The sequence below is a fragment of the Oncorhynchus mykiss genome, chromosome 20 (genome assembly GCF_013265735.2).
Source record: "Oncorhynchus mykiss isolate Arlee chromosome 20, USDA_OmykA_1.1, whole genome shotgun sequence".
In the NCBI taxonomy this organism is placed as follows: Eukaryota; Metazoa; Chordata; class Actinopteri; order Salmoniformes; family Salmonidae; genus Oncorhynchus; species Oncorhynchus mykiss.
The window spans coordinates 32864716-32881862 of NC_048584.1; the positions used below are offsets into that span (position 1 = coordinate 32864716).

Sequence of the window (17147 nt, forward strand, 5' to 3'; positions counted from 1 at the left end):
AAATAGCACCACCTGCTGGAGAACATAGATATTTGTAGATATTTGACCCAGTTATCCCTCTCGCTTCACCTCTTCCTCTCTGATATATATATATATATATATATATATATATACATCTCTATCTGCTGAATCTCTGTCTCCCTCACCAATAAATATATTCTCTGAGAGCATGAGACTGAGTTGCTTGGTTTCTCTGTTCTCTGATTTCTCCAGCTCAGCTATTTGCCAGGTCATAAGGATGTGTGTGGGAGGGACAAAGCAGTTCAGTGGAGTCCTTACAGGCAAAGTAAATCAATGCCACTGAGTCTCCCCATAGATCACCCCCGTGTTTGTGTGCGTCAAGGAAAGCACTGGCTTCAAGTCAGAGTGCATCACATCTCCACCCACCTTCCCTGCAGTGCAGCGCTGTGACGCAGGATCTTTCTTCATTTGTTTCTCTCTACTTCCCTCTCACTCTCCCTCTGTATATGCTGTCTGTAAATCAGTCATCTGTCAGTATTGCACAATCCAGAGCAGCTCATTCTAAGCTCAGTCTAATAGCAGCTAACCAGTAGTGAATAGTGATGGTCCCAGGCAGGTTTTAGGGAATTATTATTGATACAAATTAATAGGACAGAGCCCATTGTCGCACTACCTATATATTAAAGTAAGGGCACTATAAAACCTCTTCCTCTCTCTATACATCTCTAACTCCAAACCCCTGTGTACATTGGCATACATTCCTATCAAACAACATCCATTCCTCTCATCTGAGCCTGTTTGACTGTACAGGGATGTCTGTCTGTCCTTGAAAATGTTACATTGTCCTGATATCCTGACTGTGCTCTTCAGCTGTCAGCTTATATTAGACAGGTCTTTTTCTCTCATGCTTATCAGATTTGTATAGACTATAACTCCTTCACTAAAACTACACATCCAATTCACCCTGGCTTTTCATCAGGTCTGCATCCTGCTCCTCTCTGAGTCCCAAGGTAGGAGTTGTCCTTAAATACAGTGGCTTGTGATAGTATTCACCCTCCTTGGCATTTTTCCTATTTTGTTGCCTTACAACCTGGAATTAAAATATATTTTGGGGGGGGTTGTATCATTTGATTTACACAACATGCCTACCACTTTGAAGATGCAAAATATTTTTTGTGAAACAAACATGAAATAAGACAAAAAAAAACTGAAAACTTGACCGTGCATAACTATTACCCCCCCCCCCCAAAGTCAATACTTTGTAGAGCCACTTTTTGCAACAATTACAGCTGCAAGTCTCTTGGGGTATGTCTCTGTAGGCTTGGCACATCTAGCCACTGGGAGTTTTGCCCATTCTTCAAGTTGGATGGGTTCTGCTGGTGTACTGCAATCTTTAAGTCATACCACAGATTTTCAATTGGATTGAGGTCTGGGCTTTGACTAGGCCATTCCAAGACATTTAAATGTTTCCCCTTAAACCACTCGAGTGTTGCTTTAGCAGTATGCTTAGGGTCATTGTCCTGCTGGAAGGTGAACCTCCGTCCCAGTCTCAAATCTCTGGAAGACTGAAACAGGTTTCACCTCAAGAATGTCCCTGTACTCATTCCTTCAATTTTGATCAGTTTCCCAGTCCCTGCTGATGGAAAAACATCCCCACAGCATAATGCTGCCACCATCATGGGATGGTGTTCTCAGGGTGATGCGAGGTGTTGGGTTTGCGCCAGACGTAGCGTTTTCCTTGATTTCCAAAAAGCTCAATTTTAGTCTCATCTGACCAGAGTACCTTCTTCCATATGTTTGGGGGAGGCTCCCACATGCCTGTTGGCGAACACCAAACATGTTTGCTTATTTTTTTCTTTAAGCAAAGGCTTTTTTTCTGGTCAGTCTTCCGTAAAGCCCAGCTCTCTGGAGTGTACAGCTCCTTCAGGGTTATCTTTGGTCTCCTTGTTGCCTCTCTGATTAATGCCCTCTTTGCCTGGTCCTTGAGTTTTGGTGGGTGGCCCTCTCTTGGCAGGATTGTTGTGGTGACGTATTCTTTCCATTTTTTTTTATGATGGATTTAATGGGATGTTCAAAGTTGATGATATTTTTTTATAACCCAACCAACCCTGATCTGTACTTCTCCACAACTTTGTCCCTGACCTGTTTGGAGAACTCATTGGTCATCATGGTGCTGCTTACTTGGTGTTTCAGACTCTGGGGTCTTTCAGAACAGGTGTATATATCCTGAGATCATGTGACAGATCATGTGACACTTAGATTGCCCACAAGTTGACTTTATTTAACTAATTATGTGACATCTGAAGGTAATTGGTTGCACCAGATCTTATTTAGGGGCTTCATAGCAAAGGGGGTGAATATGCAGGCACCACTTGTCCATTAAAAAACAAAAACAATTATAGCAAGACATTGTTTTCATTTCACTTCACCAATTTGGACTATTTTGTGTGTCCATTACATGAAATCCAAATAAAATCCATTTAAATGACAGGTTGTAATGCAACACAATAGGAAAAATGCCAATGGGGATGAATACCTTTGCAAGGCGCTGTAGGCACAGATCTAGCATCAGCTTCCCAATACACAATCCTAACCTTACTATTTGGGGATAAAACGCTAGAAGTGACCTTTGATTAGTGTCTAGGGGAAACATCATTGTACACCAAGCTCTCTGATTCGTGCATGTAGATAGTTATAGCAGAACTAAGGGAATTTGGGCTAATATTCCACAGGGAAAGCAGTAAGCAGCGCACTCCATACACCCAGTCCATGTGCTCCTGTACAAACCCAACCCCCCTAGCCCCCAGCCCCCTGTATCCGCATCCTCTCAGCCCAGAAGCTAAACCCTCAGCCCCCTGTGTTCCTATGCCCTTGTGCGACCCTGGATAGGTCACTTGACAGAGAATAGTTCAAGGGAAATTTCAAAAAGATTCAACTTCATCATCTCCAGAATCCCTCCAACATCAACAGTATATAAAATATGGAAAATGTTTGTTTACTAAATGTCTACTAATTGATTGATGATGTCATTGGAAACACGTATCGTCCTCTATAAAATTGTGACATTTCCAATGAACCTGTGGTGTTGACATCGGCAGTAGTTCATGCATGTGGGAGTAACACTTCACTTTGGCACGGGGCTCTGCACAGACAGATAGGGTTTTACTACTGTAATGCCACAGTTCCATAGGATGGGACATGGCAGTAGTAGGTGACAGTTGTAACTATGGCAAGCCATTTTTAAATGCATTCCCTGGAACTGAGTCATGGTGATATGGAGATGACATACTGTAAACGTCTCTGGGTTAAACCATGCAGGAACATATTGTGTGTGTTATGATGATATGGAGACGACATACTGTAAACGTCTCTGGATTAAACCATGCAGGAACATAGTGTGTGTGTTATGATGATATGGAGATGACATACTGTAAACGTCTCTGGGTTAAACCATGCAGGAACATATTGTGTGTGTTATGATGATATGGAGACGACATACTGTAAACGTCTCTGGGTTAAACCATGCAGGAACATATTGTGTGTGTTATGATGATATGGAGATGACATACTGTAAACGTCTCTGGGTTAAACCATGCAGGAACATATTGTGTGTGTTATGGAGATGACATACTGTAAACGTCTCTGGGTTAAACCATGCAGGAACATATTGTGTGTGTTATGGAGATGACATACTGTAAACGTCTCTGGGTTAAACCATGCAGGAACATATTGTGTGTGTTATGATGATATGGAGATGACATACTGTAAACGTCTCTGGGTTAAACCATGCAGGAACATATTGTGTGTGTTATGGAGATGACATATTGTAAACGTCTCTGGGTTAAACCATGCAGGAACATATTGTGTGTGTTATGATGATATGGAGATGACATACTGTAAACGTCTCTGGGTTAAACCATGCAGGAACATATTGTGTGTGTTATGGAGATGACATACTGCAAACGTCTCTGGGTTAAACCATGCAGGAACATATTGTGTGTGTTATGGAGATGACATACTGTAAACGTCTCTGGGTTAAACCATGCAGGAACATATTGTGTGTGTTATGGAGATGACATACTGTAAACGTCTCTGGGTTAAACCATGCAGGAACATATTGTGTGTGTCATGGTGATATGGCAGACGTGAGTTTTTCTCTATCATCCAGAAGCAGGCTGTTAAAACAGCCTATTCATTACACATAAAACCAAAGAGTCACCATATTATCAATCAAATCTGCTCATTAATGAATATCAAATCACCATCAATATACAGTGCCTTGCGAAAGTATTCGCCCCCCTTGAACTTTGCGACCTTTTGCCACATTTCAGGCTTCAAACATAAAGAAATAAAACTCTATTTTTTTGTGAAGAATCAACAACAAGTGGGACACAATCATGAAGTGGAACGACATTTATTGGATATTTCAAACTTTTTTAACAAATCAAAAACTGAAAAATTGGGCGTGCTAAATTATTCAGCCCCCTTAAGTTAATACTTTGTAGCGCCACCTTTTGCTGTGATTACAGCTGTAAGTCGCTTGAATATGTCTCTATCAGTTTTGCACATCGAGAGACTGACATTTTTTCCCATTCCCTCCTTGCAAAACAGCTCGAGCTCAGTGAGGTTGGATGGAGAGCATTTGTGAACAGCAGTTTTCAGTTCTTTCCACAGATTCTCGATTGGATTCAGGTCTGGACTTTGACTTGGCCATTCTAACACCTGGATATGTTTATTTTTGAACCATTCCACTGTAGATTTTGCTTTATGTTTTGGATCATTGTCTTGTTGGAAGACAAATCTCCGTCCAAGTCTCAGGTCTTTTGCAGACTCCATCAGGTTTTCTTCCAGAATGGTCCTGTATTTGGCTCCATCCATCTTCCCATCAATTTTAACCATCTTCCCTGTCCCTGCTGAAGAAAAGCAGGCCCAAACCTTGATGCTGCCACCACCATGATTGACAGTGGGGATGGTGTGTTCAGCTGTGTTGCTTTTACGCCAAACATAACGTTTTGCATTGTTGCCAAAAAGTTCAATTTTGGTTTCATCTGACCAGAGCACATTTTTCCACATGTTTGGTGTGTCTCCCAGGTGGCTTGTGGCAAACTTTAAACTACACTTTTTATGGATATCTTTAAGAAATGGCTTTCTGCTTGCCACTCTTCCATAAAGGCCAGATTTGTGCAATATACGACTGATTGTTGTCCTATGGACAGAGTCTCCCACCTCAGCTGTAGATCTCTGCAGTTCATCCAGAGTGATCATGGGCCTCTTGGCTGCATCTCTGATCAGTCTTCTCCTTGTATGAGCTGAAAGTTTAGAGGGACGGCCAGGTCTTGGTAGATTTGCAGTGGTCTGATACTCCTTCCATTTCAATATTATCGCTTGCACAGTGCTCCTTGGGATGTTTAAAGCTTGGGAAATCTTTTTGTATCCAAATCCGGCTTTAAACTTCTTCACAACAGTATCTCGGACCTGCCTGGTGTGTTCCTTGTTCTTCATGATGCTCTCTGCGCTTTTAACAGACCTCTGAGACTATCACAGTGCAGGTGCATTTATACGGAGACTTGATTACACACAGGTGGATTGTATTTATCATCATTAGTCATTTAGGTCAACATTGGATCATTCAGAGATCCTCACTGAACTTCTGGAGAGTTTGCTGCACTGAAAGTAAAGGGGCTGAATAATTTTGCACGCCCAATTTTTCAGTTTTTGATTTGTTAAAAAAGGTTGAAATATCCAATAAATGTCGTTCCACTTCATGATTGTGTCCCACATGTTGTTGATTCTTCACAAAAAAATACAGTTTTATATCTTTATGTTTGAAGCCTGAAATGTGGCAAAAGGTCGCAAAGTTCAAGGGGGCCGAATACTTTCGCAAGGCACTGTATCATATTATCTATTCATAATAAAATACCTTTGCAAATGTAGGTAAAACGTAGTGCCGTATGTTTTGGGGATTGTAAATATTGCATATCCCTTGTTTCAGGTGGCAGGTTTGTTGGAACTCAGTTACAGTTATTATACATCTGTATTAAAGCTGCAATCTGCAGTTTAACATCTGGTAACAAGTATAGATCCGGTAGGACTGGGAGTACATTGACTTCAATGGAACTGTGTGTGTGTGTGTGTGTGTGTGTGTATGTGTGTGTGTGTGTGTGTGTGTGTGTGCGTGTGTATGTGTGTGCGTGTGTGTTGCCTGAGACTTGACTGTTTGTGCATTTCTTCCAGTGGCCACATGTGACAAAGAAAAGACAGACTGCTCCTTTGAATCAGTATAAAGTCCCTGTGGTTGTAGACATTGTGCTTGTTCTCATGGCTGGTGTGTGTTTCTTCCCTTTGTGTGGCCAGAACACTGGCAGTGAGGATGGCATTCACATGGCAGGACTCCTACCAGCCATCGGTGATTGACTGATAGAAGTATTCTAGGATAGGTTTTCTATGATAAGTATTCTATGATAAGTATTCTATGATAAGGACAGTTCCCTTAAAAAACTGTCGGATGGTAGAACACAGACATTTTCGTCTTCTTGGTTGACAAAACAAAATATTTCTAATATGGCTCAGGTCTAGACATGCTATTTCCCTCTTTTGTTCCTCTTCATCGACTTTCTTCTTCTTCCCCTGTGGAGATGGGTGGATGAAAGGTAACTCAACAGAAATATACAGCAAAGTACATCAATTCATTCAAGTCATAATGTTTCAATAGTCTGTTACCCAGACAACTCAAAGGAGAGCGCATCCAGGGTTAGGGGGTTGGGTCTGGGGAGTGGACAGAGGTTATACAGGGTTAGGGTCTGGGGAGTGGACAGAGGTTATACAGGGTCTGGGGAGTGGACAGAGGTTATACAGGGTTAGGGGAGTGGACAGAGGTTATACAGGGTCTGGGGAGTGGACAGAGGTTATACAGGGTTAGGGTCAGGGGAGTGGACAGAGGTTATACAGGGTTAGGGTCTGGGGAGTGGACAGAGGTTATACAGGGTCTGGGGAGTGGACAGAGGTTATACAGGGTTAGGGGAGTGGACAGAGGTTATACAGGGTCTGGGGAGTGGACAGAGGTTATACAGGGTCTGGGGAGTGGACAGAGGTTATCCAGGGTCTGGGGAGTGGACAGAGGTTATCCAGGGTCTGGGGAGTGGACAGAGGTTATACAGGGTTAGGGGTTGGGTCTGGGGAGTGGACAGTTCAGAGAAAGGTCTTGAGCTTCTGGATGTCTAAGTACTACAGTGTGATCCCAACTAAACGTCTACCACAGTACCCAGTGGGTAGAAGACTGGGAGGAAGGGAAAAGAGAGAGAGACAGTTTATTATCTGTGCTAGATCTTACCTGTTGTCTCTTCTCTCTGGCTTTGTGCTGGGTGGTCAACGATGACTGCTCCATGCCTTCCTCCACCTTCTTCTCCCATCCAAGAACTCCTCTTGTTACCTGGAAGGGTATGACACAGTGTCAATCTCTGCACATGACACATAATATTTTGATATTCTTTTATTAAAAACAAATTTGTCATTCAGAGACCCATGAGCTCTTTCGTCTTTAAACAATACATGCCAGGCCTCCCAGGTGGTGCAGTGGTCTAACGTACTGCGTGCCACCAGAGAGTCTGGGTTCGCGCCCAGGCTCTGTCGTAACCGGCCTCGACCGGGAGGTCCGTGGGGCGACGCACAATTGGCCTAACGTCGTCCGGGTTGGTGAGGGTTTGGCCGGTAGGGATATCCTTGTCTCATCGCGCACTAGTGACTCCTGTGGCGGGCCGGGCGCAGTGCACGCTGACCAGGTCGCCAGGTGCACGGTGTTTCCTCCGACACATTGGTGTGGCTGGCGTCCGGGTTGGATGCGCGCTGTGTTAAGAAGCAGTGCGGCTTGGTTGGGTTGTGTTTCAGAGGATGCATGGCTCTCGACCTTCGTCTCTCCCGAGCCCGTAAGGGAGTTGTAGCGATTAGACAAGATAGTAACTACTAACAATTGGATACCATGAAATTGGGGAGGAAAAGGGGGTAAAAATGTAAATTAAATAAAACAATTACATGCCAGACTCTCTGGAGGAAAGTGTGTGACGCAGCGAAAGATAAAACACAAAGTTCTGTTGCTATGATATGCCTGCTGTCACTATAGTCTGGCACCTAAAACCCTCAAACTTATACAGATGCACAATTGAGAGCATCCTGTCGGGCTGTATCACATCGCCTGGTATGGCAACCCCTGCAACCGCAAGGCTTTCCAGGGGGTGGTGCTGTCTGCCCAACGCATCACCGGGGGCAAACTACCTGCCCTCCAGGACACCTACAGCACTCGATGTGACAGGAAGACCAAAAAGATCATCAAGGATAACAACCACCCGAGCCACTGCCTGTTCACCCCGCTATCATCCAGAAGGCGAGGTCAGTACAGGTGCATCAAAGCTGGGACCGAGAGACTGAAAAAACAACTTCTATCTCAAGGCCATCAGACTGTTAAATAACCATCACTATGCAGCTTCCACCTGGTTACATAACCCTGCACCTTAGAGGCTGCTGCCCCATATAAATATATTTTAAATCACTGGCCACTTAATAATGGAACACTAGTCACTTTAATCATGTTTTCATGTTTTCAGAGTAGAGGAGAGGGAGAGGTGTAGAGTAGAGTAGAGATAGAGGTGTAGAGTAGAGAGAGAGAGAGAGGTGTAGAGTAGAGGACAGAGAGAGAGGTGTAGAGTAAAGAGAGAGAGGTGTAGAGTAAAGAGAGAGGTGTAGAGGAGAGGAGAGAGAGAGAGGTGTAGAGGAGAGAGAGAGAAGTGTAGAGTAGAGGAGAGAGAGAGAGGTAGAGGAGAGAGAGAGGTGTAGAGGACAGAGAGAGAGAGGTGTAGAGTAGAGGACAGAGAGAGAGGTGTAGAGGAGAGAGAAAGGTGTAGAGTAGAGGACAGAGAGAGAGGTGTGGAGTAGAGGAGAGAGAGAGGTGTAGAGTAAAGAGAGAGAGAGGTGTAGAGTAGAGGACAGAGAGAGAGGTGTAGAGGAGAGGAGAGAGAGAGAGGTGTAGAGTAGAGGAGAGAGAGAGGTGTAGAGTAAAGAGAGAGAGGTGTAGAGTAGAGTAAAGAGAGAGAGAGGTGTAAAGTAGAGGACAGAGAGAGAGGTGTAGAGGAGAGAGGGGTGTAGAGGAGAGTAAAGAGAGAGAGGTTTAGAGTAGAGGACAGAGAGAGAGGTGTAGAGGAGAGTAGAGGAGAGAGAGAGGTGTAGAGTAGAGGAGAGAGAGGGGTGTGGAGTAGAGGAGAGAGAGAGGTGTAGAGTAGAGGACAGAGAGAGAGGTGAAGAGTAGAGGACAGAGAGAGAGGTGTAGAGTAGAGGAGAGAGAGAGGTGTGGAGTAGAGGAGAGAGAGAGGTGTAGAGTAAAGAGAGAGAGGTGTAGAGTAGAGGACAGAGAGAGGTGTAGAGTAGAGGAAAGAGAGAGAGGTGTAGAGGAGAGTAAAGAGAGAGAGAGATGTAAAGTAGAGGACAGAGAGAGAGGTGTAGAGGAGAGAGGGGTGTAGAGGAGAGTAAAGAGAGAGAGAGGTGTAGAGTAGAGGACAGAGAGAGAGGTGTAGAGTAGAGGAGAGATAGAGGTGTGGAGTAGAGGAGAAAGAGAGGTGTAGAGTAAAGAGAGAGAGAGGTGTAGAGTAGAGGAGAGAGAGAGAGAGAGAGATAGGTGTAGAGTAGAGGAGAGAGAGAGGTGTAGAGTAAAGAGAGATGTAGAGTAAAGAGAGAGGTGTAGAGTAGAGGACAGAGAGAGAGGTGTAGAGTAGAGGAGAGAGATAGGTGTAGAGTAGAGGACAGAGAGAGAGAGAGGTGTACAGTAGAGGACAGAGAGAGAGGTGTAGAGTAGAGGAGAGAGAGAGGTGTAGAGAAGAGGACAGAGAGAGAGAGAGTTGTAGAGTAGAGGACAGAGAGAGAGAGAGATGTAGAGGACAGAGAGAGAGGTGTAGAGTAGAGGAGAGAGAGAGAGAGGTGTAGAGTAGAGGAGAGAGAGAGAGGTGAGGAGTAGAGGAGAGAGAGAGAGGTGTAGAGTAGAGGAGAGAGAGAGAGGTGTGGAGTAGAGGAGAGAGAGAGGTGTAGAGTAAAGAGAGATAGGTGTAGAGTAGAGGACAGAGAGATAGGTGTAGAGTAGAGGACAGAGAGAGAGGTGTGGAGTAGAGGAAAGATAGAGAGGTGTAGAAGAGAGAGAGGTGTAGAGGAGAGTAAAGAGAGAGAGAGGTGTAGAGTAGAGGACAGAGAGAGAGGTGTAGAGGAGAGAGAGGTGTAGAGGAGAGTAAAGAGAGAGAGAGGTGTAGAGTAGAGGACAGAGAGAGAGGTGTAGAGGAAAGAGAGAGAGGTGTAGAGGAGAGAGAGTTGTAGAGGAGAGTAAAGAGAGAGAGAGGTGTAGAGTAGAGGACAGAGAGAGGTGTAGAGTAGAGGAGAGAGAGAGGTGCAGAGTAGAGGGCAGAGAGAGAGAGAGGTGTAGAGTAGATGAGAGAGAGAGAGGTGTAGAGTAGAGGACAGAGAGAGAGAGAGGTGTAGAGTAGAGGAGAGAGAGAGAGGTGTAGAGGAGAGAGAGAGAGGTGTAGAGAAGAGGACAGAGAGAGAGAGAGGTGTAGAGAAGAGGACAGAGAGAGAGAGCTGTAGAGTAGAGGACAGAGAGAGAGAGAGGTGTAGAGGAGAGAGAGAGAGGTGTGGAGTAGAGGAGAGAGAGAGAGGTGTAGAGTAAAGAGAGAGAGGTGTAGAGTAGAGGACAGAGAGAGGTGTAGAGGAGAGAGAGGTGTAGAGGAGAGTAAAGAGAGAGAGAGGTGTGGAGTAGAGGAGAGAGAGAGAGGTGTAGAGTAAAGAGAGAGAGGTGTAGAGTAGAGGACAGAGAGAGAGGTGTAGAGGAGAGAGAGGTGTAGAGGAGAGTAAAGAGAGAGAGTGGTATATAGTAGAGGACAGAGAGAGAGGTGTAGAGTAGAGGAGAGAGAGAGAGAGAGAGAGAGAGAGAGAGAGGTGTAGAGTAGAGGAGAGAGAGAGGGGTGTAGAGTAGAGGAGAGAGAGAGAGAGAGAGAGAGGTGTAGAGTAGAGGACAGAGAGAGAGGTGTAAAGGAGAGAGAGGTGTAGAGGAGAGTAAAGAGAGAGAGAGGTGTAGAGTAGAGGACAGAGAGAGAGGTGTAGAGGAGAGAGAGGTGTAGAGGAGAGTAAAGAGAGAGAGAGGTGTAGAGTAGAGGACAGAGAGAGAGGTGTAGAGTAGAGGAAAGAGAGAAAGGTGTAGAGGAGAGAGAGGTGTAGAGGAGAGTAAAGAGAGAGAGAGGTGTAGAGTAGAGGACAGAGAGAGAGGTGTAGAGTAGAGGAGAGAGAGAGGTGTAGAGTAGAGGGCAGCGAGAGAGAGAGGTGTAGAGTAGAGGAGAGAGAGAGAGGTGTAGAGTAGAGGACAGAGAGAGAGAGGTGTAGAGTAGAGGAGAGAGAGAGAGAGGTGTAGAGTAGAGGACAGAGAGAGAGGTGTAGAGTAGACGAAAGAGAGAGAGGTGTAGAGGAGAGTAAAGAGAGAGAGAGGTGTAGAGGAGAGTAAAGAGAGAGAGAGGTGTTGAGTAGAGAGAGGTGTAGAGGAGAGTAAAGAGAGAGAGAGGTGTAGAGGAGAGTAAAGAGAGAGAGAGGTGTAGAGTAGAGAGAGGTGTAGAGGAGAGTAAAGAGAGAGAGAGGTGTAGAGGAGAGTAAAGAGAGAGAGAGAGGTGTAGAGTAGAGGAGAGAGAGAGAGGTGTACAGTAGAGGACAGAGAGAGAGGGGTGTAGAGGAGAGTAAAGAGAGAGAGAGGTGTAGAGTAGAGGAGAGAGAGAGAGAGAGGTGTAGAGTAGAGGACAGAGAGAGAGAGAGGTGTAGAGTAGACGAAAGAGAGAGAGGTGTAGAGGAGAGTAAAGAGAGAGAGAGAGAGGTGTAGAGGAGAGTAAAGAGAGAGAGAGGTGTAGAGGAGAGTAAAGAGAGAGAGAGGTGTAGAGTAGAGAGGGGTGGAGAGGAGAGAGAGGTGTAGAGGAGAGTAAAGAGAGAGAGAGGTGTAGAGGAGAGTAAAGAGAGAGAGAGGTGTAGAGTAGAGAGGGGTGGAGAGGAGAGAGAGGGAGCATAGAGAGAGTAGAGAAATGAGAAGTGTATGAACAAAGCCCATTACAAAATCTGCTACAACCTACAAGACTACAAATACAGTGCCTTGCGAAAGTATTCGGCCCCCTTGAACTTTGCGACCTTTTGCCACATTTCAGGCTTCAAACATAAAGATATAAAACTGTATTTTTTTGTGAAGAATCAACAACAAGTGGGACACAATCATGAAGTGGAACAACATTTATTGGATATTTCAAACTTTTTTAACAAATCAAAAACTGAAAAATTGGGCGTGCAAAATTATTCAGCCCCTTTACTTTCAGTGCAGCAAACTCTCTCCAGAAGTTCAGTGAGGATCTCTGAATGATCCAATGTTGACCTAAATGACTAGTGATGATAAATACAATCCACCTGTGTGTAATCAAGTCTCCGTATAAATGCACCTGCACTGTGATAGTCTCAGAGGTCCGTTAAAAGCGCAGAGAGCATCATGAAGAATAAGGAACACACCAGGCAGGTCCGAGACACTGTTGTGAAGAAGTTTAAAGCCGGATTTGGATACAAAAAGATTTCCCAAGCTTTAAACATCCCAAGGAGCACTGTGCAAGCGATAATATTGAAATGGAAGGAGTATCAGACCACTGAAAATCTACCAAGACCTGGCCGTCCCTCTAAACTTTCAGCTCATACAAGGAGAAGACTGATCAGAGATGCAGCCAAGAGGCCCATTATCACTCTGGATGAACTGCAGAGATCTACAGCTGAGGTGGGAGACTCTGTCCATAGGACAACAATCAGTCGTATATTGCACAAATCTGGCCTTTATGGAAGAGTGGCAAGAAGAAAGCCATTTCTTAAAGATATCCATAAAAAGTGTTGTTTAAAGTTTGCCACAAGCCACCTGGGAGACACACCAAACATGTGGAAGAAGGTGCTCTGGTCAGATGAAACCAAAATTGAACTTTTTGGCAACAATGCAAAACGTTATGTTTGGCGTAAAAGCAACACAGCTGAACACACCATCCCCACTGTCAAACATGGTGGTGGCAGCATCATGGTTTGGGCCTGCTTTTCTTCAGCAGGGACAGGGAAGATGGTTAAAATTGATGGGAAGATGGATGGAGCCAAATACAGGACCATTCTGGAAGAAAACCTGATGGAGTCTGCAAAAGACCTGAGACTGGGACAGAGATTTGTCTTCCAACAAGACAATGATCCAAAACATAAAGCAAAATCTACAATGGAATGGTTCAAAAATAAACATATCCAGGTGTTAGAATGGCCAAGTCAAAGTCCAGACCTGAATCCAATCGAGAATCTGTGGAAAGAACTGAAAACTGCTGTTCACAAATGCTCTCCATCCAACCTCACTGAGCTCGAGCTGTTTTGCAAGGAGGAATGGGAAAAAATTTCAGTCTCTAGATGTGCAAAACTGATAGACACATACCCCAAGCGACTTACAGCTGTAATCGCAGCAAAAGGTGGCGCTACAAAGTATTAACTTAAGGAGGCTGAATAATTTTGCACGCCCAATTTTTCAGTTTTTGATTTGTTAAAAAAGTTTGAAATATCCAATAAATGTCGTTCCACTTCATGATTGTGTCCCACTTGTTGTTGATTCTTCACAAAAAAATACAGTTTTATATCTTTATGTTTGAAGCCTGAAATGTGGCAAAAGGTCGCAAAGTTCAAGGGGGCCGAATACTTTCGCAAGGCACTGTACATACCATTAACTATGCAAACCATGGCCTTGGTACTGCACTGGACAAGTTTCCATGGAAGGATTGTTCAAACTTCACTCGACTTGTGAAGACTAAGTAAATACCTGGAGTCAACTTGTGTAATACTTTAGGAGATGAAGCAGATTGCTTTCTTCATTTCAGCATCTTACCATACCGTAGATCCCCAGAACAGTTGAGCCAGTCACGTGTTTGGTGTGTGTTTGTAAAGAGCACAATGGGAGAAAGCAGGAGCAGGTGAGTCCAGCTGTGTATTGACAGGGTTCACGTTTTATTTTCAACGTCAAGTGTTTTTTTTGCTTCAATAGAGTGAACAGGGACGTGTAACTAGTTTTCCTTCACAGAAAATATATTAGTGCAACACATTTGGCAGAAAATAGCTTCATTTTCATCTGATGACAAAAGAAATGCAATGATATTTGGCTGGCTGCCACACAAGTAAATCAGCTTAATGAAAAACCAAAGTATTTTTTTCAAAAACGATGCATGGCCATCATATATATGTCTAATGTTTATCATAGAAAGAATGTAGCCAGCTACATTTCCTGATGTTTTGCTTGAAGTTAATCTGGTATTTTACCAGAGAACTAGGCTGGCCACACTGAGAAGTACAGGAGAAACGTAGCTACACATCAGTCTGAGCCCTGTCTGCTGATAGAATGCCTGTTCATGAATTCTCATCTGAGTGGAGAAGTGCAACTGAAGCACAGAATTAGTCTGATGCTGAGCAGAAATTACAATGAGAAGCATTTTAAATCTGCGTTTATAAAACGCAGCAAGATATTTCTGCATTAACACAACCCTTAAATTTAATTTGCAAGTTAATCTAAGTGGCTGAATTAATAAGGTGACGGGGCATCATATTGTGTTAGCTTTCTTCCGTGTTTGAGAAGTCAACCCCTATGGATGAGTTATTTGTACAGCTGTCACCATCTTGACTTCCTTGCATTTTTTTGTCCACTCCACTCCACTCCACTCCCAGCCTCTCCTCTCCTCTCCTCTCCTCTCCTCTCCTCTCCTCTCCTCTCCTCTCCTCTCCTCTCCTCTCCTCTCCTCTCCTCTCCCCTCCCCTCCCCTCCCCTCCCCTCTCCTCTCCTCTCCTCTCCTCTCCTCAACTTGTAGCCTACACATGCTGCTTCAGAGCCAGTACTGTTCTTCCTTCAGACAAGCATGCATCTTGTTTATTAGCACAATGTGTCTCGTTCACATTCGATTGTACATGTCCAAACTCACCAAAAGGACATTTTGTAGCTCCTGCCTGATATGTGTACAGCTTTATGAGCTGGATTGCCTGTTTTTGCAATTTGTTTTTCATTTGTGTCCTTTATCATTTTAAGCGAACAGCCTCCATTGAGAATGTTGGCATCCCCTTGTGTACTAAGCCAGTAATACCATATATCCTGGTCTGAGAGGAGGATGGTATGAACATCTGCATACGGCCAACTCTACTAGAGGGTGTTAGCACTCATGTACAGTTGAAGTTGGAAGTTGAGTCATTAAAACTCATTTTTCAACCACTCCACACATTTCTTGTAAACAAACTATAGTTTTGGCAAGTCGGATAGGACATCTACTTTGTGCATGACACAAGTCATTTTTCTAACAATTGTTTACAGACAGATTATTTCACTTATAATTCACTGTATCACAATTCCAGTGGGTCAGAAGTTTACATACACTAAGTTGACTGTGCCTTTCAACAGCTTGGAAAATAAAATTATGCCATGGCTTTAGAAGCTTCTGATAGGCTAATTGACATAATTTGAGTCAAAGCCTACCTTAAAACTCAGTGCCTCTTTCTTTGACATCGTGGGAAAATCAAAAGAAATCAGCCAAGACCTCAGAAAACTAATTGTAACCTCCATAAATCTGGTTCATCCTTGGAAGCAATTTCCAAACGTCTAAAGGTACCACGTTCATCTGTACAAACAATAGTACAAGTATAAACATCATGGGACCACGCAGCCGCCATGCCACTCAGGAAGGAGACACGTTCTGTCGCCTAGAGATGAACGTACTTTGGTGCAAAAAGTACAAATAAATCCCAGAACAACAGCAAAGGTCCTTGTGAAGATGCTGGAGGAAACGGGTACAAAAGTATCTATATCCACAGTAAAACAAGTCCTATATCGACATAACCTAAAAGGCTGTTCAGCAACATCTCATGACATCAGTCAGGAAGTTAAAGATTGGTCGCAAATGGGTCTTCCAAATGGACAATGACCCCAAGCATACTTCCAAAGTTGTGTCAAAATGGCTTAAGGACAACAAAGTGAAGGTATTGGAGTGTCCATCACAAAGCCCTGACCTCAATCCTATAGAAAATGTGCGTGCAGAACTGACAAAGCGTGTGTGAGCAAGGAGGCCTACAAACCTGACTCAGTTTCACCAGCTCTGTCAGGAGGAATTACCCAAAATTCACCCAACTTATTGTGGGAAGCTTGTGGAAGGCTACTCGAAACATTTGAAGGCAATGCTACCAAATACTAATTGAGTGTATGTAAACGTCTATCCCACTGGGAATGTGATAAAAGAAATAAAAGCTGAAATAAATCATTCTCTCGCTATTATTCTGACATTTTACATTCTTAAAATAAAGTGGTGATCCTAACTGACCTAAGACGGGGATTTTTTACTAGGATTTAATGTCAGGAATTGTGAAAAAATTAGTTTAAATGTATTTGGCTAAGGTGTATGTACACTTCCGACTTCAACTGTATATAACAGCTATAGAAGCTTACAACTCACACTCACGGCTTGTAAGCTGTGAGGGTGTAATATAACACAGGTCTCCTCACCATTCCCTTCTTGGCTTTCCAGTTGGTATTTCAGCCGGTCTTCTTGCCTGTCTTCTAGCTGGTCTTCTGGACAGTCCTCCGGACAGTCTTTTGTTCGATCTTCCGGTTCCTTCTCTGGTGGCTCCTCTGGTTGGTCTTCCTGACAGTCTTCCGGTCTGTCCTCTCGGATGTAGGGAATGTCATCCATCCGTAGAAACACTGAGTCACTGGGGCTCCTCTGTCCATCTGACTTACTGCCTGGAGAGGGAGACATAGTGAGAATCAGGACAGAGGCTGCATCTTAGTGAAGTGGTAACCCGTTTTCAGTCTCCAACCCCCCCCCCCCCCCCCCCCCCCCTTGTCCCCTCCTTCCAACCCCTTCTGTGCATAGAAGTGATCTATCTTCAGATAGAAGATTTCTCAAATGACCTATTAGCTGCAAACAGTGAGGTAGTGAGCATGAGGGAAGCAGCTAGAGATGGTTATCATGCTGGACACGTCTGCATCATGATCGATTCCCTCCATGGTTTAACTCAATAACAGAGAGGACAGACCACCAATTCAATGAGAGGTCTCTCTCACACACACACACACACACACACACACACACACACACACACAC

The 17147-nt window shown here is 44.1% G+C and overlaps 1 protein-coding gene across 2 annotated transcripts in view; it reads right to left on the reverse strand.

The window, feature by feature from the left end:
• Positions 1-5799: 5799 nt before the first annotated feature.
• The window catches only part of LOC110499345 (metal transporter CNNM4), a 32160-nt gene continuing 20812 nt past the window's right edge, over positions 5800-17147 (reverse strand). For both annotated transcript variants that reach the window (XM_036956205.1, XM_036956204.1), the window contains 3 exons: positions 16547-16783; positions 7292-7390; positions 5800-6588 (listed from right to left, as the gene is read on the reverse strand). In XM_036956205.1, coding sequence (XP_036812100.1) covers positions 6566-6588; positions 7292-7390; positions 16547-16783 — 359 coding nt within the window. In that variant the 3' untranslated portion in view covers positions 5800-6565. The remainder of the gene's footprint in view (positions 6589-7291; positions 7391-16546; positions 16784-17147) is intronic.